The 23,865-nt window shown below is 48.1% G+C and overlaps 1 protein-coding gene across 4 annotated transcripts in view; it reads right to left on the bottom strand.

Moving 5' to 3' along the window:
- The window catches only part of BCL9 (BCL9 transcription coactivator), a 57,368-nt gene that overhangs the window by 11,217 nt on the left and 22,286 nt on the right, over positions 1-23,865 (bottom strand). For 3 of the 4 annotated variants that reach the window (XM_054270414.1, XM_054270417.1, XM_054270416.1), the window contains exons 1-3: positions 18,121-18,214; positions 3,316-3,398; positions 79-387 (exon numbers count right to left, since the gene is read on the bottom strand). In XM_054270414.1, the coding sequence (XP_054126389.1) occupies positions 79-131 (53 nt within the window). In that variant the 5' untranslated portion in view covers positions 132-387; positions 3,316-3,398; positions 18,121-18,214. Of the gene's footprint in view, positions 1-78; positions 388-3,315; positions 3,399-18,120; positions 18,215-23,865 lie in introns of those variants that run through there. The other variant, XM_054270415.1, reaches the window with a different exon arrangement.

The raw sequence follows: 23,865 nt of genomic DNA, 5'->3' as shown, positions 1-23,865 counted from the left end.
TCCCTGGGCTAATCCAGCAGCAGAGCAGCGATGGCAACGTGCACCAACCCACAGCAGCTGACTGCAGGCTCTTCTTACCTCTGTGTGTTGCCTGACGGGGAGTTCCTCACTTTGGGGTTACTGGAATGCATTGACAGAAATCCTGAGCTCACAGTCTCACACACACGCAGATGGGCTCTCGTCAAGTTCCTCTGGGGAGCGTGTGCCGCCAGAGGCAGCGTCGAAGCGCTTCCTGCCACCCGCTCCTCTCAGTGTTGGCTGCCTGCTTGCCTTTTTCCTCTTTGCTCCTCGCTGCTTTTGCACTGGGCACTTCCCTCCTGCAGCTCCAGCATTCTCTAGATGCGTGCCTCCTGCTGCCCAGGGGAAGTCTCGCATCTCCAGGGCACACTGCAAAGCACCCCACAAGGGGAGAACAGAAAACCGATGAGGAACTTCCCAAGCAGATGTGTCTGCTGTGAAGCAATGCATGGCAGTTCTTCCCCCATTCCCAAGAAGACAGGTGTGTATTTCAGACCAGAGGCAGCCCCGGCTGGCCATCGAGTTTACAGGCAGTGAGGCCATCTTCCCTTTGTCCAAAGCAAATCATTCTGGAGTCAACAAAACAGGGAAGCACCTTGGATCTGAACACTTACATTAAAGACACTTCAAAAGTCAGCAGGAAGCCAAAAGTACAAATCCCCAACATGACTGAGCTATCCAAAATTCCCCTGTGAATGGCCGTAATCTGATATTTCTTAAGAACATAAACTCTGCTTAAATCTTTTGTCTCTTTGGTCCAATCTACCCAGACACATGTTCAATGACGTGTGCTAAGGGTTACACAAAGGGAGAAAAATAAAATAAAATGCCTTCCTGACCACCTGTAAGTTACTGCTCTGTGCGATTACTCTGAAAGCATGAGGGGTTAGTCACTCATCATATCTATTAGAAAGGTCAAAAAAGCACTGGAGTAGTACCCAGCTAAATTTGCTCAGCAACACACCACACATTATTGAGGCTTTAAAAAAAAGGGCACAAAAAAAGCAGGTGCTTTTTCAGCTTCTTTCTAAGAAACAATATGCATGACGTAGGCACTAAGGCACATAAAGCTGTTTCTGGAGGTGGAAACTATTGAACATTACTGTTTACGTGCTCTGGGCTAAATTATTTTGGAACAAATTTCTGTCTTGTTTATGTTTCAACAAAATCTCTCCTGTTCATCTCACCTACTCAGATGCAAATCCACTTAATTTAGAATCTAACCAAGATTTATTGTTAATGTATTAAGCATTGCTAGTTAAATATTATTCAAATGTAAATATTCCCAATATTCCTTCTCAGCACCAAAGAAGTAGTTTCTTCCCACATATACCAAATGAAACAATATAAATCTTATTAGGATGGGAGTGTCTTTAATTTTATGAAGAAACTACTGTTCAAACTGCATTTCAAAACAAAAAACTGGCTCATGTGCTGATGACACCAGAGGATTAAAAGACATGGGCACTCAACGATCACCTCTGGCCAAACAGAGTTACCAGCAACTTGTAGTACTAAGCACCACAGTTTTTCAGTTCCCCAAATTTGTACAGTAGTGAGGTTGTGCTGTTGCACACCTTAGTGACTTTGTGCTGCTCTACTTTATCATGATCCACACTGCAGTAGTTGTGTGAAGTTCTGCATCACCTACAAAAATTCTCCTCCCTATCCCACATCTCCTTATGAGTCAGAGAAGTCATCCTACTGCCTGTTCTCACCTCCACTGTGCTGCATGAACCTATTCATGTGGGGAACGTTTCTGCAGCAAATGTCTCATTTTAAAGGCCTCTTATCAGGCATAATCAGATGAAATCCAGCCTGAGCCACACACTCCAGAGCACCCACATCCCTCTCTGGGGCTATTAGCTGGTTATCCCACTGATTTTGGCAACAATGTTGGAGTTACCCTATCCCTATTGCTCCTACTATCATGTTGCAATTACAGCTGGTTCTATACAGATACATTAAAGAGGAGACAGAATCTCTTCACACATATCTAAATTGTATCATCTTTGCATGCAAATTTGGCTCCTATGTCTGTTTCGTTAAAGAAAACTGTAACATTATCAACAGCACCCAACTCTGCTTTCCAAGAGATTGACACATCTGTAAAAGCCAGTGGAACTCTGTGAAACTTCTGCACCCTCACTAAAGGTGAAGGTGTGACTGAAAATACAGTGAATTCCAGGTTAAAAGAAATGAGAACAGGAGTAACAGCACAATAGTGAGCAGAGCTTGATGCTTACAGCAGGACGTAGATGCCTGCATGATGAACTTAAGTATTCTGTTGCTTAATCCTCAGCTTTTCCATTTGGATATTTATGCATTATGTTACCTTTCATTACAAGATTATCTCAAGGGTCCCAGTCTTGCACAGTGCAATGAGAAAACATGAAGATAAGAATCACAATCAACTGGCTACATGGGATCATAGGATCCCACCAAACTTTCAAGTACTTCACCCAGGGGTGGGAGGAGAATCCTCCAATTTTTTAACATTTTTTATTATTCTATACACACATCTTCCATATATATTAGAAGTGATGTGCTGTGCAAGGGAACTGTGCTTTCCAATCTCAGTTTAAATTTATTCTTACCAGAGAGAGCTATAAAGGATACATCAATATATTCATTGGAGGAACAACAGCAACTCAACTTCCTCAGCTTCTTATTTCTGCACACAGGAAATGTACCATCTTTTATAATGTGAAATGGAATGTCTCATGATTTTTCTCAATGCACTTCTAACACATATATGCCTGGGAATCTAGAGTTCAATAATGGAAAAGCTCTAGAGAAATGTATTTCTGCAGCTGGAGTCTGCCTACCATAGCAAAGCCTGTATCATTGCTTTAAAATCAGAGGTAGGGTCAGTGACAGTGAATGGTCAAACCACTTTTCAAGACATTTTGGAAAGCTACATCCAAGGCTGTATTTTCAGGATGGCTTTAAGGTATGGCAGGCAAAGGTCGCAGAGAAATGGGATGGTTCAGCTGGCTACTCATTCTCACCATAACAGGCAAAGATCTGAATGGGAACTAACCCAAGGAGAACAACAAAAATTTCTATTCAGCTGGATTTTCCCCCTGACCTGGCTGATCATGTAACCACATCACTATCATTACAAGCTCAGAAGAGGAGGTGAGAACAGGTGAAAATGTAGCCCCACCCCACTTGTTTGCAGCCTACAATTTGGATGGCTTTAAATTAACTCAAACTTTAACTGCATAGACGAAAGAGATGGATCTGCATTCGTGGAGATATTGTAGATCTGTGTTTTTCCAACAAGCAGCTTACCAAGACCCCTGGTGTCACGACACTGCAGTACTCATCGTGGAGGCCATGAGTTGCAAACCACTTGTCTCACAAAAAACAGTCACCTGGAAAAAGGAGAGAAAAGGTTTCACCAAAAAGAACTCACAGCTAGGCTGTACACCCCTTCCACGCATGCAACCACAGGAGCAGAGAAATCAAAAGCTGCTCTGAACCACCAAGGGGAAGCCTCTGCTCAGCCTGGAAAGATTTATCAGCACCCAAGAAGCCACCATCAGACTGGAAGACTCTGAAGATCCATGCTGCCCATGGAGGGGAAATAGGGAAATAAACTCCCAAGTTTAGCCAGCTGGATTCCCATGAGCTCATCTGTGCTTAGAGAAGCTGGCACAAACCTTGGGCATGTCATCTTCCCTTCTCTGCACCCACCTCTCTTCAAAGGCTCACCTTCCCCTCACAATGTGCCCAGCAACTCCTGCCAAACCCTCGTGCTTCATATATGCAACCTCCTCCACAGCCAGACAATGTATAAACAGAAACATCAAATATCAGGAAAAGCCAGGCAATCGCATCTAGGGGAAAACCAGGCAGGTTTTAGAAGGAGGAAGCACTATCTACTGCTCCGGCAGCTCCTACTTCACATCACTGCACACCCTACAGGAGGAAGGGAATCCAAAGCAAGTTTAAGTGCCTGAACGTTCAGCAATACAAGGAAACAGGCTCTGAAGGGCAGCTTACTGCTAAATTTGAGGTTAGCAAAAAAACCAGCAGTGACCTGCCAGCTTCTCCCTCACCTGCTGTGAAAACTGTAGAGGCTGCAAGACAGTATGAATCCAGACAACACTCACACTGTCAGGGCCAGCGTGCTACCTCAGAGCACTCTCAGCTATTTACACAGCATGGACAGCCTTGCAGTTAAAGTACAACTGCAAACTGAAATCACTACCAAAATTCTTCTGTGTAATCCCAATGCATTCTGCTGACCACATCTCCTGACAGAAACCCAGGAGCTGGAGGCTCAACTAGTCATGCATTGTGAAAGCCTGTGCAGATTCTCTTCCCTCCAACATTCTCCAACTATTATCTCCTGCAGCTTCACCTTAATAATGTAGCAATGTGCTGCCATGAAATCCACTTCACAAAACCAAACTACAAAGCTAGTCCCAAACAATGCAGCTACATTCTCCACCCAGTCCAGCCAAATCAAACAATGAAATCATCAAGGTGATAGACCATCCTTATCTAGCCAAGTCACACCTGCAGACAGCAGCTGAAACAAACACCTATCGCAACAAGCTGCTTCATCCAGTAAAACTCAGCACAGCAGCACAATCATCCCTGAATCCAATTACCCTGTTCTATCTCCTCTCCCCTTTCCCCCACCCCACCCAACGAAACAACACAGGCTAAGCCATGCCAATACTGACACACCTCTACCAGAGCAGGGACAGGAATCACATTTCCCTTGAAGGCGAAAGCATGTGAACACCAGCACACACCAGGATGGAGAGAATCTATCACAGACATTGCTCAGAGCTCTGTTCCTTGAAACATTCAATCCCAGCCTTGCAGACCACAGCTCAGGACTGCAAGAGGGGCACCATCCATCTTTTAGCTACCCAGTTACTGCACTGTAATTCCATTCCCTTGTGTCCCATCTCTGCTGCTCACCTGCACGGCCTGAGCCCCGTCAGCACAAGGCAGTTTGCTGCACAGTGAATTTAAGGGCAAAAGGCTGACAGCATGCACACAAAGCAGCTACCACACAGTAACTAATGAGATGCAAATGCACATCTCAGTTTACCTTTCAGTTAAATATTTTGACCACCCCTGTACTTCTACAAACCATATTTACTGCACAGCAAATAGAAGGCTTAAAAAAATTCAAACTAGCTAATTCCTATTTTATGGCCTTAAGCTGACGAAGCTTGATAGTGACAAGTGGTCAAGTACATGGAGGTATACAGCATTATGGCTGTTTCAGCAGGAACAGCTGCAGTTATCACTGATTCACTTCAGTCTTTTCTCCCTCTTTGAGGAGGAGAATGTGGAGAGATGAAATAAAAGCATACCAAGTAGATAAAAGTATCAGACTTGTGGCCTGACTGTGACATGAAGCATTAAAGGCAAGAAACCTTTCTCTGCATACAAGAAAGAGCACACTGCTATTTTCCCCATGGCCTTTCTGAGACTGTCAGTCTGTGCTGGACTGAGGGTGGTGAGAGCTCAAAATCAGCATGGAAAAAGAAAAAAGGCTGGAGACCTGCTGCTGCAGAAAACAAATGATAACTCTGAATGCCAGCTGAGCCTGCACCCTGAATTGTGTCTGTGACAGTGGAGTGGGTAAGGAAGGAGAGAGAGCGGGATAAGGGAATGCTCAGTGAAGAACAGAAGCTTTAGAAGGAACCAAGAATAGCAGCAGCAGGAGGAATTTGAGCAACCACCGATCCTGAGAGCCACCAGGAAGCAAACTTGTGCAAGTGCATCCACCAGTGGATTCCCTGTGTGCCCTGAGAGGCGGGGCAAGGCAGTGAATCAGCCAACGCGCTCCTTCAGCACATTTCCACTGGGAAGGGCACCTCCACCTCCTCTGACCCTCGTTCAACCACATGAGAGGGAGAAGAGCTGCACTGGCAAGAGGTGACTCCGCTACACCCAAGAGCTACCACTGGTGTTCAGCACGTGCTGCACTTAGCAGTTTTGTGGAGCATTTGCTTATTTCACACACTTGCAGCTGAGCTGCACATTACTTTTTAATAAGCTGCTGTTTAATAAAGTGCTTGATTACACACCTCATTGATAAGGAGAGCGACTGGCAAACAAGGAGGACACGGGCAGTGTTATTCAAAGCTTTTATTGAGCTGTCCAACTTCCTTAAGATCATGTAAAAGCAAACTGATAAAATGACATCAATGTTCTACACCCCATACATCTCCCTCTGACACTTGAGGATAGAGGGACACAGGACACTTCAATCCCTTGAAGCAGTCCAAATTTTTAGACAGGGGCTATTAAATACACCTTTAAATCTGTCTCTGCCTCCTAGCAAAAGCTGTCCTCCTCATCCTTTCCCAGGAATGGATAAAGCCTGTCACACTACTGGGATTGAACCCATCATCATTCAAATAGGTCTGTCAAAAATGCAACCTTGCCTTCTGCACACCAGCTCTGTACTGGAGCCAGGAAAGCAACTTCAACCAGCCTAAGCCAATCCAACTCTATCCCTTCCAGCACTTGTGAAGTTATAAATAATATTTAGGAGGCAAATTTCCTGTTTCCTCCCACAAGGTGTCCATGTGCTCACTGGCACAAAGGAGGCAGTGCTGACTGATGGCAAAGGCATGGATAGATTTATGCTTATTGAAATGCCTTTGTGCCCATCTTCTGCCAGGTCCCTCTGCCCCTTTTCATAAACAAGGGCAGAAAACACCTCAGGTACCTTCAGATAGACAACCTGGATACCTAAGGGTAGGTAGAGATAAGTTGTTCATCTAAGGTGATTAGATAGCAACTCACAGCCAGTCATCAGTTTCTAGATGGTCCTCACTTACCCTGAAACAGTATGGACCTTCTTATGCTCATGTCATAACAATAAAAAATGATACACAAAATTTTCACAGTCTCCCAGAGGATTCCATCTTACCACATCAGAGAAATCATTGCTATTCCAAAGTCTACACAGGATTCTCTCTGTGCTCACAGTTTTATAGCAGAAATTACTCTATCAATAAACAGAATAATCAAGAACTTGTATTAAAATAAGCTGAGGTGACACAAATGTGGGGGCTACACAATCTCCACCAGGCAGCATTGGAACATCCACAGGGAAAATACCTTCTCCTGTGGTGGTGTGTAAGCATCTCTAAATGAGTGGGTTATTGCCCACAACTAGATCCAGCCCTGAAGCACAAAGAAAGACAGATTCACCTAAAATTAGCACCTTGAAGACCAACAGACAACAGGGCATGCAAGAATCTATGCCATTACATGGAGAGAAGTTCCCTTGAGGTGTTTCATTTGGTGTAAGAATTTAGGACCACAGGATAAACATCCCAGAAACTGTAAGAATATTTAACCAGGCCCATGCAAATGCAGTACAGTGTGGTCACACAGAGCAGCTCTGCTGAGCCTACCTGTGCCTGCCCATCCACACCTCTCAAATAAGACAGCACAGACACCCTTCCTCCCATACTGCCTCCCAGCCCCTATCACCACAGATGGGGACCTTTCCCAAAGAGCAAATCTCTCCTCAAGTCCATTCAAAACAACAAAGGCCACAGAAAATCCAACCTTTTGCTCTACATCCTTAAAACGTGCAGTGAAGATAATCACTGACAGAGCACAGTACAAACTCAGAGGCTCAGAGAATTAAGTGTTTTATGAGTTTCTCATGTCACTATCCCCTTTTCTGAGAAAATGGTATCTCTAGCAACTATTCTCTTCCTTCTGACAAGTGCATGGGTAACCAACAGTAGCCATGATATAGAGGCTGTATAAGTAATCACTCTTTTTAGGTACTTTTAAAAAATCATTCTAAAACAGTCTTTTGCAACAGACATGTTGCCCGCTACTCTCACAAGCGTAACTTTCAAGAGTTGTGAATAACACTAACACTTCTTGTCAAACAGACAACTGTATGTCCATTAAACTTTATTTTTAATGTATTTAACGACATTGCAGCGCATTATTAATCAACAAGGATGCATGGCTGTCCTAGACAGCTTCTGACTCTGTAAAACTCCTTCTCCAAGGACACTAAGGGATGCTGGTGACCAAATTCAAGGTGTACACAGACAAACACTGAGAGCTTTTCAATTTCCCATCTGCTATTATGTAAAAAACACTTGAACTACTTGGTTCACTTGGGACTGGAACAAGCTCTTGGCAGATTCTGACACAGTTCCAGAAATCAGTCTGGGGAAAAAGCCAAAAGAAAAATTCTTTAAAAAAACCCCTCCAAGCCTAAGCTCCAGCTATCTGCTTCTGCACAGGAACATGATGAGCACCTCCCCTCAGCGTTCCTGCCATTTCAGCCTCAGCAGTGGCACTGGCAGGTGCGGGTCGGCCGGGGCGTCGCGGCCGCCGTCGCGCTCCCTGTCACGACATGGCGCTGACCTCAGCTCAGCCTGGCACAGCTGCCAACATCACTGCAGCTCCACCTCTGTCAGCAGGGCTGGGAGCAGCCCCTGTGCTTTACAAGTGCAGTTTGGAGCTCCCTGCACGGAGCGTGGCTCACCTGAGCAGCAGCCCGGCTGCCATGGAGTGCCAGCTACTGTAAACACCGATAAAGATCAAAAGCTCCAGCAATAAGGGATTTTTCAAGAAACATTTTAACAGTATTTCCCTAATATATGACAGGCTTCTGCAGCTTTCCAGGTCATGTTAGCAGTTAACAGCCTTAGCATCAGCCAGCATTGCATGCAGGAGTCCAGTGGGTAATGAAAGTTCTCTATGTCCTGCTTTCATAGCTTTGGCTTCTGTCAAAACTTCATTTACTTTTCAGGAGTTAGGAGAAGCTACAGGCCATCTCCTTCCTCTTACTTCTCTGGGTTTGTTTTTTGAAAAACTTAAATAGGGACATCAGCATGAACAACCACAGGTAAAAGACACCTGCGTCAAACTTGCCAGCAGGCCATTCTCTAGAAACTCATCTGTTGAAAGGGGCTGGGGGAAAATATGCTGAAATACTGGATGGGGAGACAGGACAAAGGAGAGAGCAGTTTGCTCTTCTACAAGTATTAACACCACACTGCTTAAACAAAAGGCTTGGGAGAAACAAGTCCCTAATCAGTTCAGCACAGAAAAAACCCAAGTGCTTTTTCCTTCCCTTTCAGCATCCCTTCGACAGGCTCCCAGAACGAAAGATAAGAAGCAATCCTCAGGCACAGCTCCTTGGGCTGCAATCTTGTCAGTTCTCATAAGCTAAGTGGGGCTGGGATGGGTCAGTACAGGACAGCTCCTGTGAGAAAAGCCCAGTGCTACAGCAGGCAGTAATTCCCCACTGTGCTGCAAGGGGACACGACACAGACACCAGCCGGAATTGCTGGGGGCGAGCCAAACACCTTCCTTCACGGGAACCTTCACCTTTACAGCTCTGCTCTCTCTCCTCCCAAATGAGCTCTTCTCCAAAGCCCCCCTGAGCATCACCACCTTCCAGCAGTGCCTGCCAGACCAGTTTTCATTCAGGATTGTCACCAGCAGCTCTGCTCCTCTGCATGAGCCCTCCCTGCTGTTCTCAGGCACCTGGGGAGCTCAACACCACAACCCCGGCATGCCCATGGGAGCAGAGCTGAAGAGCTACCACATCCCTGCAGCTCACTGCTGGGTGAAATGTGTGCCAGGGTGCGCTTGTCCCTGCAGCACTGAACCCCTCATTCCCTGGCTTTGAGACCCACATTAGGCATGTGAGAGGCTGCAGACCCTCAGTGACACGGTGCAGCGATTCCACACTGGCTCCCCAGCTATTAAATGCAGGATCCTCCACACAGCAATGACTCTTCTAAGGAGTAAGGCACTTCAAAGAACTCCAGCAAGCAAAAACTGCATGCACACAGTACTCCACCATGCTACATGATTATATCAAAGCTGCTGGGATGAAAAACTGACATTTGATAAATAACATGAGGTCACCTCAAAGATCACAGAACACTGCACGTAAAAATGTTATTTTGACAAGAAATTAAGCAATTGTATAATCAGTTCTATTATCAAATCTACTGCTTTGACACGATCTTCTAAAAGTACGAGGAGCAAGCAACTCCAATTGCTGCAGGATCCTCCCTCACTCCACACAAGATGTAGGCATTTAATATTCCTCTAGTTAGCCACGCATGTACAGCACAGCCTAACGCACTTCAAAGTATTTACTGTGCTCTGTAAACACAGCGCTACTTTCAAAGCCTCAGAGCTGTCAAATCAAAGCTGCCTTTCACTAAAGCATTCAGCAGCATTTCTGCTGCATGGTGGCTATTTGCCTGACAGTTTCAACCTTCTATCCCCCAACCTCAAGAAGGTTAAATATTTTTTTTATATATGCATATATATAAAAAATTATTATTTTCAAGAGGCAGAAGAAAGTGTTTTCTTGCTAACGAGCTGTCAAATCATTTTGACCTGAAGTTTTTTTACTTTTTTTCTAATACATACATAGAAAATGTGGTGGAAAACTTCCACCATCAGAAGTTCTGAAAAGAATTTCTCCATACATACTGTCCAGTGTGCCAGCTGTCTCTGCTGAGGCTGGGGCTGCTCACCTCAACAGGCTACAACTTGGTTTTATATTACACTGCAAATACATTTCTAATCAATCCTCAAACAAATCCAGATTGGTACATAGATAGAACACTGCCATTTCTCAGGCAGTGGAACAGTGATATCAAGACACCTGAAGAAGTCAGTTTAGTAAAATGCAGAAAGCAGAGCTCTGAGCAACCTGAAAAATGCTCTGCACTGCTTGATCTCACCCAGTGTTTTTATCAGTGAGCCACTAAACCAGAATTTTTGTTCAGGTCTTCACAACTCTGTACACACTGCAAAGGTGGCAAAGATAGCTTGACACAACATACACAGGCAGACTCAGAGACTTAAAGCAATTTGTAGAGCGTGAGTAACATGGTCGAGTAGATAAATCACGGGCACGTTCAGAGCCGAGCTCTGTTCCCAAGTTTGTCACCAAATCCAGGCAACCCTGGCTTTAAAAGAGCCCATGGGCCCCACCACCCCGCTGATAAGGTAAAACAGATTCTGCACCCTTTGTTCAGAAGGCACAGGGGACAACCACAGGCACACAGAGACCATCAGTGACAAGGTGGGTCAGAGATTTGAAGCTCTCTTGCTCTGCTACTATGCAGACAGAGGCTCACCAGGAGGAAAAACACAGCAGCACTGCTTTCTTTAGAGGCCAAACAGCCATGAAAACAGGACAGCCAGCTCAGAGTAATTGCCAGTGCTGGGAGCTGACCAGGCAGCTGTGTGCTGTCTGTGCCTGAACAACTGCTCTGAACCCAATACAGAAAACAGCAAGCTCCCTCTCCATTCCATATGCAGCTGAATTATTGTGTGTACCATCCACTCTTTATGCCACTGTCTGTACCACTAAGGAGCACCTAAAACCAGCACTGTTTTCAACACTGCAGCACCCAATTTTCAGTGAAACCTCAGAGGACATTGCTCCATCCTTCTTTGTTGAAAGAAATCATGTCAGTGGTAAAAGGCACTTCTTCCTTCCTTCAAAAGGATTTCATTGATTCTGCCTAGGCTTTAAAAAACAAACAGGCCAAACACCTTCTAGCTCCACTGTTCATCTCCCTTCCCTATTCCACAAGCATCTTCTTGGAGGCCTAACAAGGAAAATCCCACTTCTGCTTTTAAGTCTGTCTGAAAAGAAAGGGATCTCTCTAAAGAGATAACATTCATTCTTCAGATATAGTTAACTGCAATTTCATAACAGTATTTAAAATAAATTCAATTAGTGTTGTCAAAGTACATCAAAATCAGAGTGCTCAGATTCAACTCTGCAAAAGAATATGTAAGAACAACCCAAAGAAGCAGGAATAAAGAAAATGTAAAAAGTTGTGAGGGCAGGAGATCACTTCACAATAGCCACAGTTTACCAGATTTCAGGATGGTTCACCAAGATCCAACCAAAGCCTATGGCACATCTCATATGCTGGTTCTCAATCAGAGAGGAGGGTGAGAACCCTGCTGCAAACCCAGGCACAACAAGCTACTCCATCCCTCCCTTTCCCAATATAGAAGCACAACTGCTAGAGCAGAATAAAAAAGAAGGCTTAGACCACAGGCTTAATACCTCTTCCAAAATTTCTACTGCCACTGATTATGATAATTGAATATTCTTCATATTCTTAAAGACATCTGATGCTTTTTAACTCTTGTTGAATTCTTGCTCCTCAGCAAGATTCTCACAGCATGAGTTTCACTGCTTAATTGCAACCATACTAAACAGTGCATCATCAATTTACAGTACATGTTCTGGATCAACAGAAAGTCTTGAGGCAGCAGAAACTCTTCCACAGCAAAGCCCCAACACTCTTCTGCTGGCCCTGCCTAAAGCTTCTCCAAGAGGGCTCCTCTTTTGATACCTTGCATGTACGTTCAGAGATGATTTTTGTCAAAAAGAACAAGGTAAGCTGGAGGAGCTGTTCTCAGGCAAGGGAAGCTGTAACAAACAGGTGTAAAAAACATTTAGCAAGTTTAGCAGACTCTTAGCAATGCAGTTAGATGAGCATTCCTTCTGGCAGAGAACTGCTGGTACCAATATTTACTGCCACCCCTGCACCACACTGTCTGATGTGCCCGTGGCAAACCAGCCTGGCAAAGTGAAGCAGGCTGAGCATCATCATTCCTCTGCCAGGCTACTTCTGATCCAGATCAGCTCCCTGATCCCTCCCAGCATCCAGCTGCTCCAAAACAGCAGCACCAGCACACACACAGCAGGGTGGTGCAGTCAGAACAGATGAGCACCAAGGACTCCTCAAATCCCAGCACTGAGGGAAGAGCTCACAGCAACAGAACAGGGGGCAGCTCAGCCCACAGGTAAGGGTGCACTCACAAAGCACAGCCCTGCTTCTTCAAAAATATAAATCAGCAGTGAACACTGCAACAGTTCACTTGGATTCAGCACATTAAATGTCACCTACTGTTGCTAACCAGGGTTTAGGAGCCTGCATGTTCTTAAAGGCAGCCCTTTGGAAATTTCCCAACAGATTGATTTTTTTTTTTTGTTCAAGTTCTTCAAGATTATCTGGGATTCCTAATTATGAATAAAGTTCCTGTTCTTCTGGACTTGTGTAGTCCCCACTACAAAGGAGGTCAAGCTCCAAAACAATTAAACTTTTAAAGCAGTAAAAAAAAAAAAAAAAAAAAAACCTAACAGACAAGTAAGGGTAGGTAGGGGAAAGCTCTTTTAAATTCAATAGGCAGAGCAGTGCTTGAACAAAAATTCGGCAATGAAATCTCCTTCCATTCACAAATTGCTCTGAAAAACTGAGTTAACACCTTTATTTTGCCAGCAGGAAGATGTAGAGGGACTCCAGCAGAGCTTGTAAGCAGGAAATCCAAGCCCACAGCAAAGCTTGCTGGGTTAAAGGACTTCATATCTGTGTAAACAGACCACAGACCTTAGGGAGGCACAGAGATTTCTGTCAAGTCCAAGGCCACACAAACGAGTTAGAAGGATTTTATGAAGGCTGCCTGCATTGCTATGAAGAAATTCTGACAAACTTCTACAAAGCAGAAGAGAAGAAGCCCTGCAAGGTAGCACAGCTCACATTTAAGATAAAATTAGTTTGAATACTCACTTGAGTGTAATTGCTTCACAGGATAAAGTTGTTGTTGCTGTTTGGGGTTGGGGTTTTTTTCCTATTGAATTTATAAAAGACCAGCAAAACTCCTAAGCCATAGGCACAGTTTGTGAGGCAAGAGAACTGACACAGCATGTCAAGAATTCAGAGGAAAAAACAACATCTAGGAAGAAACACGTAGAAATAGGTATGGGAAGTGAATGTGCTGCAGAGTAGCAAGCCTTTGAATAGCTGGGAAATATGGATCAAAGGTACTCCATTCTTATCCACATCAAACATACAAACTGCTCAGAAAAGCTGTAGTAGATGAATATTTTAGCCTTGTGGCTTGCAGTGGCCTCAGTTTCTATATTTGGGTATTTGGTGACAAATGCAGTTTGGCTGTGGACTAACCCTGACTGAAAACAATCCAAGCACATGAACTGTAAAGATGAAATGTAAGCTGGGGGGGAAGGAGGGGGAAAGCACAGGGAAGAAAGAGTCCACACCCTTTGTATCCATAATACCCAAAAGGGACCTACAAAGTTTCTGGTTGTATGACCAGAAACCTATTCATTTTCCTTCACATTAAAATTCAGGTCCTGCCTAGCTTAGAAGATGGTGTTGACCAATAAACAAATTAACTCATCACAAGACAGAAAAGCAAAATAACTCCCCAAAACAAACAAGGGGAAAAAAAAAAAAACTAGCGTACAAAAAGATGGTCACAACACTGCTATCATAGTCCAGCTACTCCCCCACACCAGAGCAAATCACAATTTTTCCCAGAACCTCTTTAGACATCTAGGAGCTAAATAATCTGTACTGGGAAAACTACACTGGGAAGTCGTAAACAGAACTTTTACCAAACAGTGCAAAAATCAAGTGCACGGGCAGAATCCATTCCCAAAAGAATTTATCACGTTAACCTGACCAAAGATGAGCAGCTGAATGGGAGGGGGACTTACACAAAAACTTGTTTAGGGTGGGGGGTTTTTTTGCTTGGTTTTGTTCACACTTATTTAACGTCAATGATTGATTAACATTTTGGATAAAGGAGGTCTTTGTTAGTGATTCAGCATCTCCACCCCTTCAATTAAGGTGTTAAGAGTTCACACAAGTGCAGTGAGACCCAAGATCCCCAGACCCCTCTCCACAATAAAATCCCGACCCAAAAAAAACAGATTAAAAAAACAAAACAAAACAAAAACGCACTTGCCCCACTGAGAAAATTCCAAAATCCCAAAACTAACATCGTTGCTAACTCCAAGTCAAAAAAAGAAAGATGCCTTTCTTTTGTTGTTTGAGGAGAGGCCAACAAGGGAGACAGGCAAAGAATATGAGCCCTTGAGCCATTTTTATGCACTGAGTAAGAAAAAAAGGACACATTCATTAAAAATAATCTCTTTAGAGATCACTGTTAAAAGAAAAAAAAATCCACACCGCGTAACAGAGCCATCATGCCAGCCTGTCCAAAATGGCTCTAAAAGCTGGGGAAAACAAGCCCTGGAGTTGAGGCAGGAAAGCAGATCCCTGTGCCATGGGATCTGCAGGCTGTGCTCTCCTGCAAGCACAGCTCCTGTGCCCAGGATGGACACAAAACCCCTCTGTGTGTGTGTGTGTGCCCTGATCAGCCTCCCAGCCCCACACCTGGAACACCCCACTGCAGCCACACCGGCCAGGACACACCTCAGAGAAAGCAGCAGAGAGGGAAACGAAAATAAATGAGGATAAAACTGTCTAAGTATGTTAATTCTTCCATTTTACTTCATATGCTGCCTTGCCTAGCTTTCCAATGGTGGTTGTTGTAATATCTTGAGCAATCGCCGACCAAATAATCCAACAAAACAGAAAAATAATCTGCATCACTTTTTTTCCTCATGCTTTTAAAGACTGATACATTTAAGGATCCCTCCGAGCATCCAATGTCTGTGTGGGCTTTTCACAGAGAAACCAAGGACAAAATACTTGCAAGGAAAATAAAAATGTTACTGGAACCCCTAAAAACAGAGAGAGCTGTCTCCCCCGCTTCCTCCAACTGTGTTTTGACAGAAAATCATCCAGTCACCAACACGGAGGCTTAAGGAGACAAACTTCACTTGGCACAGCCTTTCTTCTCTGCCCAGACCAAGGAGAAGGTGCTGCTTTACCAGGTAAGGGCTATCAGACTTGATGTTTCTGTCCCAAAAGTGAGTTCGTGGTTATTTCCAGAGCAGCCTCAGAGTCCATGTTAGGTCTGGCATCTGAAGAATAAAATAATCTTTCCTTTCACCCTGGTGGGCTTTGAATCACTCCACAACCAGCTCCCATCTGACACTTATTTCATTCTTTCTTTGCTGCATGACAATCTTCTGATTTCTCATGCAGTTTACTATTAAAGCACTAATCATGTAATCATCCCACCTTAATATTTTACACCCAAATAGCAACCCACCAATGGCTGTCACATCAGATCCTTCCCATCTGTCTCCTCATGCTTTGTCTATCCTCCCTGAGTCAAATCCACCTTCCATATCCCAGACATTCCATCTTCAGAGGCCTTTTTAGACCCAGAGAACCTGGGGACAGGGAGCTGGACAGCACAGAAATACAATCTTCTCTCTCATCCTACAAGTGGAGCCTTGCTGCCTGCATGCATCCACCAGTCCCACCATTTCCCTAAGCATTTGCGGCCTCTACTATTCATTTTTTGACTCATCATCTAACCCTTAACCTCATGAAACTTCAGATTTAGCCTCCCTTCCCCCTTGGCAGCCAGCCAGAGCACAGACTCCCTCTCAGGCATAAACACACAGAGCCTCTCCTCTACCTAGCAGGAATCCTTCCAAATAAACACATTTCCCCTGCCTTGACAGATACTGCTCTTCCCCACAATCCCCATACACAAGATCCCCTCCCACACTTAGTATCCCACCTACTAGTTTGATACTACAGGCTCAGTTTTCCTGGATTCCTGCTCCTCTGATCTATCTACACTGCTCCCCAGCTCTGGAGCCCCACAATTTCCCTCATGACCATGTGCACCACCTCCCTCCTGCTGAAAGCACTTCCCACCTCATATTCCCGCACCCAGTGCTGCCCCAATCCCACTCCCATATCTCTTTCTTACCATGACTCAAGTCCCGACTCCTCACTTGCTTCCCCACTCTCCCCAGCCAACCTCATACTCATTTCTTCACCATGCTCTCCACATTTTTTCCTGCAGACACCCATAGTTCAGTACTTCTGCCTTCCTCAGGCATGTCCCAGGTGTTGTAATGTCCCACACACCATCTCCCACCATCTCACTGCGTGTTTCACCTTGTGTCCCACTCCCCACACCGCTGTGCCCCAGCCCCTCACTCCAGCCCAACCACAGAGCTCACACACACACAAGGTGGTGTAAAAGTGGGGCGGGAGCTTTCCCCCGGGACAATCTTCACTCCCAATCCAACAGCCCCTCCCATCCCATGTTCCAGCCCCTCACTGAGACTGGAATCTCACAGCCACCTCTGGTCCACCCAACATTATCCTGGCACTTCCACACACCTCGGGGCAGCGCCCACAGCCCCACAGAGCACAGCCCCTGTGCCCCACACACCTCGGGGCAGCGCAGATCACCCCAGTGCTGCACCCACAGCCCCACAGGGCACACCCAGAGCTCCCCACACACCTCAGGGCAGCGCAGATCACCCCAATACTGCACCCACAGCCCCACAGAGCACAGCCCCAGTGCCCCACAAACCCCAGTGCTGCACCCACAGCCCCAGAGAGCACAGCCCCAGTGCCCCACACACCTCGGGGCAGCACAGAACACTCCAATGCTGCTCCCACAGCCCCAGTGCCCCACACACCTCGGGGCAGCACAGAACACCCCAATACTGCACCCACAGCCCCACAGAGCACAGCCCCAGTGCCCCACACACCTCTCCACACAGCAGAGAGCCCCAGCGCATCCCCCGCACCACCGAGCATCCCACACATCCCTCAACTCTTGGAGCATCCCATGCACCACACCGCGACCCGGGACAGCCCACACATGCCTCCTCCCAGCACATCCCCTATGGCATCCCATACATTCCTCCATATAGCACAGCCCCCGGGGCATCCCCTGCAGCACCACGCCGGGCACAGCATTCCATGTGCCGCTCCACACAGCACAACCTCCAAGGCTCCCAGTGCACCCCAAAGCACCCCACACATCCCAAAGAGCCCTTATGCCCCCCGCACCTCCTTCCACGATGCACAGCTCCTGGAGCATCCCCTGCTCCCAACACGTCCCTCCATGGAGTACATCCTCCAGGCATCCCCTGCTCCCCACGGAGCATGGCTTCCAGAATATCCCCCATGCCCCACACACCCCTCCACGGGGCACGGTTCCCGCAGCATCCCCTGCTCCCCACACATCCCTCCATGGATCACAGCCCCTCAGGCACCCCATGCAACCCCTGGGCTCCCCCTCGCCGCCTCCTTTGGGGCACCCCCGGGACCCCCCCGAACTCCCGAACTTGGTGCGGATGCCGGTGCCCGGTGCCCGCCCCGCACTCACCGCGCTCAGCCCGGGGCCGGCGGGGGCGGCGCGGCGGCTCCGTCCCCCTCCCGCACACACACACAGGCTCCATTGTCCGCCGGCGCCTCCCCCCCCCGCTCCCCGCGCACATGGTACCGCCCAGCGCAGCCCCTCGCGCCCGCTCCCCCCGCCCGCTCCCCCCCCCCCGCTTCCCCCCACACCGGTTCTATCCCCCCCCCACCCCGCACCCCCCTCCCGCCGCGTCCCGCAACCCGCGGAGAGAGGAATGGTACCGCCCGTCGCGCGCGCCCCGCCCCGGCAATGGTACCGTCCGCTACTCACTCGGCCGGCGGCGGGACCGCCTCTCGCTCCCCGCGCCGCGCAGTGGTCTCGCCCGACCTCCCCGCCCCGCCTCTCCCCGGCCAGAGGGCGGGGACTGCGGCCCTTCCCCCTTCTCCGCACGGTGGTACCAGCCGGGCTCTTAAAGAGACAGGCTCCCCTCGGCCCTGCGGGCCCGCCCCTTCATTAGCATAGCCCGGCCCCCGCCCAGCGACGGCCACGCCCCCTCCCCCCCTTTTAAAGAGACCGCGCGCCCGGGGCTCTTCTTAAAGGGGCCGCTTCCCCCGCCACTCCCCCGCTTCCCCCTCCACCCCAAACTCCCCTCGGCCGAGTCGGGCGCTGAGAGTCGCCCTCAGCGCCCCGCTTCCCCGGGCGGCGGGAAGGGCGCTCCCCGCGCTCCCGGTGCCCGCCAGGTACCGCAGGGGAGGCGCCCCCGGTGAGGCCGGGGAGGGGCCCTGGCGCTCCCCCTGGGGCGGCGCGCTCGGGGGTCCCGCCCCCACCCTGCGACCCCCCCCCCCCCCACATACAGCGGCACCCCCTTAACGGAAACGGCGCGCGGGGCCCCTGAGGGGATGCGGGATCGGGGATGCGGGATGGGGCATGGCGCCGCCCGGCCCCAAGCTGGTGCCCTGCCCGCCCTTCTCGGCACCGGCCCGCCCAGGCCCACGCCGCTGCCGTGGTACCCCCGCCTCAGCCTCGCTGCCCCCCATCCCAGCCCTGGGGAGCCGAGGCGGCCCCCGGGAATCGCCGCCAACCCGGCGGTGGCACGGCCGGGGGAGCCGCCGGACCGTCGTGTAGCGGCCCGGGCGCTGGCACATGTCCCTGCCTTCCGCACGTTCTGAGGAACGCGGGGTGAGAGCGGGAGGGGGGAGTTAGCGGAGGAGAAGCGCGTCCCTCCTCCCGGGGGCTGAGCACCCCGAGTGCCCACCCGCCGAGAGAGCCGAGGGCTTTCTTCTGAGCAGAGAAAGCGCCAGGATAAGCAGCAGCTTGGAACTGAACAGGGAGGGACCAGGCGGTAATGGCAAACAGACACAACCTATCAACTCCTAAAAATGCTCAAGGGCCCCATCCTGGACAAATGCTCCGTGTTTGGGGGATTAGACATCAATGTAGTTTGGTTTCAAACTGGCAGTGAAGAGTTTTGAAGATTTGTAGCAATCCCCCGCCCTTTTCAGTCTGAGACTTACTCTGTGAAAAGACGGCTTTCAACATCCACTAATCCTTCTCCTTCACCTCCACAAAATGTTCTTAAAATGGGCGATCTCGTGGCTGTAAGGAAGAGGTTTCCAAGCCACCGGTGGCACACCGATGCAGCCGAACAGAGAAAGTCAGCGGATCAGTTTTGCTTATCCGCGCTGCCTGAATAACCTGTTTAGCCAATACAACATCAGTGAACAGAAATGCAGTGTCCTCCCTCCCCCTTTATCCTCAAACGACCCATTCTTTGTCCAACTCCCACTTTTAAGTAACTCAAGTCTTTGGAAGAAGACCCTTTTAGCGCAACATTCACGCTGGGCGTTGCTCTTGGCAGATAAAACCAACTCCTCTCTTTGCTCAGCCCTCAATCCCTTTTTCTCTTTTTGTCCCTCTCTTCTCCACCCCTTGTCCTTGCTCACTTGCAAACACTGTTAAAGAACTCTTTACAGCTTCCTGAGCACTGCAACAGTTGCTAATTATCACCTCTTACCCCAGATAGATACTCTTCCTCCAGGGACACACTTCTTACCAGTGGGGTTTCACTCCCTCCTGGTTTGCAGACCAGAGACCTGAAGCATTTCCCGCCGGACAGACTTCCAGCCCACTGACACCTTTTCTAGACAAGTCCCTGGGGCTACAAGTTCCCAGGATCCACGACCCGAAGGCGGAAATCTGGTCTCTGACAGGTCTTTCCACCCACTGACGCCAGCCCCACCTGCATCTTTCCAGCGATCGCGGCCAGCACCTTCCACAGCTGAAGTGGCGGTGAAACTGGAACCACCACCTCTGCTGCCATCGGTTCCACACTCTCCTCTACATGATGCTTAATCCTTGCCCATTTTTATATTGATACGGGTCTCTTTTAATGCAACACCTGCAATTCCTCCCGCCCTTGACCATCCCACCAGGATGGTGCAAGGAAGAGAATGTACCTCACACAGGACATCCAGTCCACACTCTCACCGACACCAGGAACCCATCGCGGTTTGCTCAAAAGGAAGTTGTTTGCCCTGGGCAGTAGAGGCTGGGATTTTTCTAAGGAGCCTAAGGAGGCCAGGCACCCAGCTTCCGTTTTCCAAAGGCACCTTCGAAAATCCTACCCTGTGCCTCAATCCCGACACATGGAACAGCAGTGGTAAAATACATGGAGTTAGCAAACTGCCTTTTTTGCTCTCCTCCCTCCTCCGACCCAGTACTTCGCTGCCTGGTCCCTTTAGGAGTTAGACCGGGGAAAACGAGCACAAAATGCTACTAGTTTGCAGATGCTGTGGTTCCTCCGACTCCCCTCCCATCCCCCCGACCCCATCCCCCCACATTTCAAACAGTTATAAATGACTGTGCAACTCGGCAGGCAGCGGTCTCAAATAACCACACCAAGCCTCTCCCCTCCAACGGCTTTAAGTCTCTTCCTTCCTCTCTTTGGGGCTCCGGAGAGCAGCGATCAAGGTGCTCTGCTTCACTCTCAAGAGTTAACTTGCTGCTTCACCCACCACCTTTGGGAATCTGCCACAGCAGTGAATTCCCAAGGCTGTCCTTGAAGGGTTTTACCATGGGAACTGACAACAACAGGCTCCAAAACGATCCTAACTGGTTGTAAGCTGGGATTTCAGATAGAGCCACAGATGTTGGGACTGTCCCCACCAGCCTCAAGAGCAGCCCCCTGTACTGGGGCCTTGCCCTCCCTTGGCCAAGCTCTAAAAGCTGCCCCGGAGAAAGCAGCTGTCCCGACTCTTTAGAGCAATCCGGCAAATCCAAGAACATCTTGGAAGCATTACAGCTCTCACCACACTGTGTATGCTCTCCTCACAACTCCCCGGCTGCAGCGAGGGCAGGAGATCAGCCTGTCTATTCAAAAGCACGGCCCTCTTCCATTAGAGCAACCCAAGCCTAAGGAAAGTTGCCACAGGAGCTCTGGTTCTTGGGAGCAGACAGATCAGACAAGATAGCCCAGCCAGCAAAATAGATTTGCATGACACTTTTTGTACATGGTTCAGAGCATGGCACACCCCGATCGCGGCTTTTATTCTCTTCAAGGGCCTGGCCCTGCAAACACTTAATTTTACATGTGTAAGTAGAGTCCCACTGAAGCACAATGGAGCTACTCATGCAAATAACATTGAGAGCGTGTAGGGCTGTGGCTCTGTTTCACTGTTCCATCTGCAGCAGACCCAGTTTTAGAGGATCCTGCCATGCTCTCTCAGTTACTGCCGCTCACTTGTGCCAGTTAAACTATTTATGTAGCTACATGCATAGGTGAGCTGTTTAAACGATCCAACTTTTTATTTTAAAAGCCCTACTAACAAGAACAAAACCTTAACACCAGAGCAGCCCTGATGTAGATTTCATCCCCACAAGCAGCTGAACTGGCACAACTGGAGGAGGTGGAAACATCTGAGAAACAGGAACTTTTGAAGATGGGACTGAGGGAAGGTGAAATGGAGACATGGATCCTCAGTGTGTGAAGGCTGGAGACATTACCCTTTTCTGAAGTCACGTCCTGCTCCCAACCATTGACTGTCTGAAGTGGAGCCTTCTCCAACCACACACACAATCATTCCAGTGAAACACTTCCACCTCAAATACAACAGTAGATTGGGCTTTTTCAATCAATAATATTTAAAAATCCTTGCCTCAAGGAAAGCTGTCAGCAATAAGAATTTGCCAACAGTCCCTATACCCAGGATCATGGACAGGCAGTTCTCCTTGCAGGTAAAGGATGTCAACACCACACACCATGTAGCCAGCACACTGCTGCTTCTGCACTCATGGGATCCCTCGCTATTAGCCTCGACATGGCACATTTGGGCCATGAAAAGTGTTCCCTACAATTTATTTTTTTTAGTTCACGGACTATTCTATCTCTAGCAACTCTGTGCTGAAATTACATCACATATTTCCTGTCTACCGAGGCAAGATTTCCCTCTTTCAGTGCGATTATAACCTTCCAGCAGGGAAGCTCCACTAACTCCTTAAGAGCTTTGCTCTCTACACTGCTTCCCGACCCGCATTCGTGTAGACCTGCACAAAGGGGGTGTAAAACACCATCACTGTTGGAAATTAAGAGCACACACCATTAGGAGGATGTTTTGCTTTGTTTGTTTGCTTTAGGTTCGGGCGGTTTTTTGCCCTCTTTTGTGCTCCCGTGTAAATGATCAGAGGAGCTGTGGGACAAGAGAGATCAGTCTCTATGAAACCATTTTCTTACAAGCTTTCAGGTTTACCCTGCTGCATGCTCTAATGAGCCTTCTCGAAAGGAAACAACCCATTTCTGTAAGGAATCCAGGTGATTATGGTTTGCATACCGCCGTGATCTCTCTGCATGGGCACGGGGGAGTTGCCTTCATGAATCCTGCTGCAGGATGAAGTCTAAAGCTGGACAGTGTGAAAGAAATGGGAAAGGACCACAGGGAGGGGTACTTTAACATCTATTGTTAACTTGGAAAAAAAAACCTTCTTTCAGAAAATCTTTTATTTATTGTAAATCATTCCTAAAAGATTAGGAAATCAGGCCTGGGGGAGGGGGAGAGATTGTTGTGGCTTTCTTTCTTGTTCAGTTTCTTTTAGTATTAGACATTAACCCAAGTCTCCTCAGTTTTGCTGAGCCTCCATCCTGCAAACCACCAGAGAATATTTTTAACATACTTTTGTGAACAGTACCTCTGCATCCCATCGTGGGTGGGACTTCACAGGCTCCCAGAGGAGGGAAATGCCTCTCTACTCACACCAATGTCAATTTCCACATACAGTCACACACATCCCCCCAAAACACACATGTACACAAACCCCACTTCTGTCTCACTGCCGGTGAAAAAACTCCCTGTAAGTCACCTAGAGCAATGACCGCTCTCCAGCGGCTGCACAGGGCATGGAGCTGTGCTGGGAACGAGACTGGCTGATGGATCTGACCAGCACTGGCTGCACATCACCCCAAGGCAACAGTGTGCACATGATGGCAAATTCACCTGGGCAAGAAAGGCCCTGCTCTCGCTTCCCTGTCTGCACTGAAAAGAGAGAAACAGTGGATGTCGTGTTTTCCTGTTCACAGGAGCACCCAAACAATCTGAGCCTTAATCAGGTTTGGGCTGGAACATGGGACTGTGCCTGTGGTTAAAATATTCTTCTCAACATCCACACAGACTTATAGTTGATCTGCCCACTTGAAGACATTATCTCCCATCAAAAACTTTGCTGTGATAAACAAATCCCATGTATTAAAAGATTCCAGTTGCAGGATGCTCTAGCCCTATT

Source organism: Melozone crissalis, unplaced genomic scaffold (genome assembly GCF_028551555.1).
Source record: "Melozone crissalis strain CALT ecotype California unplaced genomic scaffold, PUWL_Pcris_2 ptg000009l_1, whole genome shotgun sequence".
Classification (NCBI taxonomy): domain Eukaryota; kingdom Metazoa; phylum Chordata; class Aves; order Passeriformes; family Passerellidae; genus Melozone; species Melozone crissalis.
The sequence above is the reverse complement of the archived record's forward strand: the minus strand, read 5'-3'. Positions and strand labels throughout refer to the sequence as shown.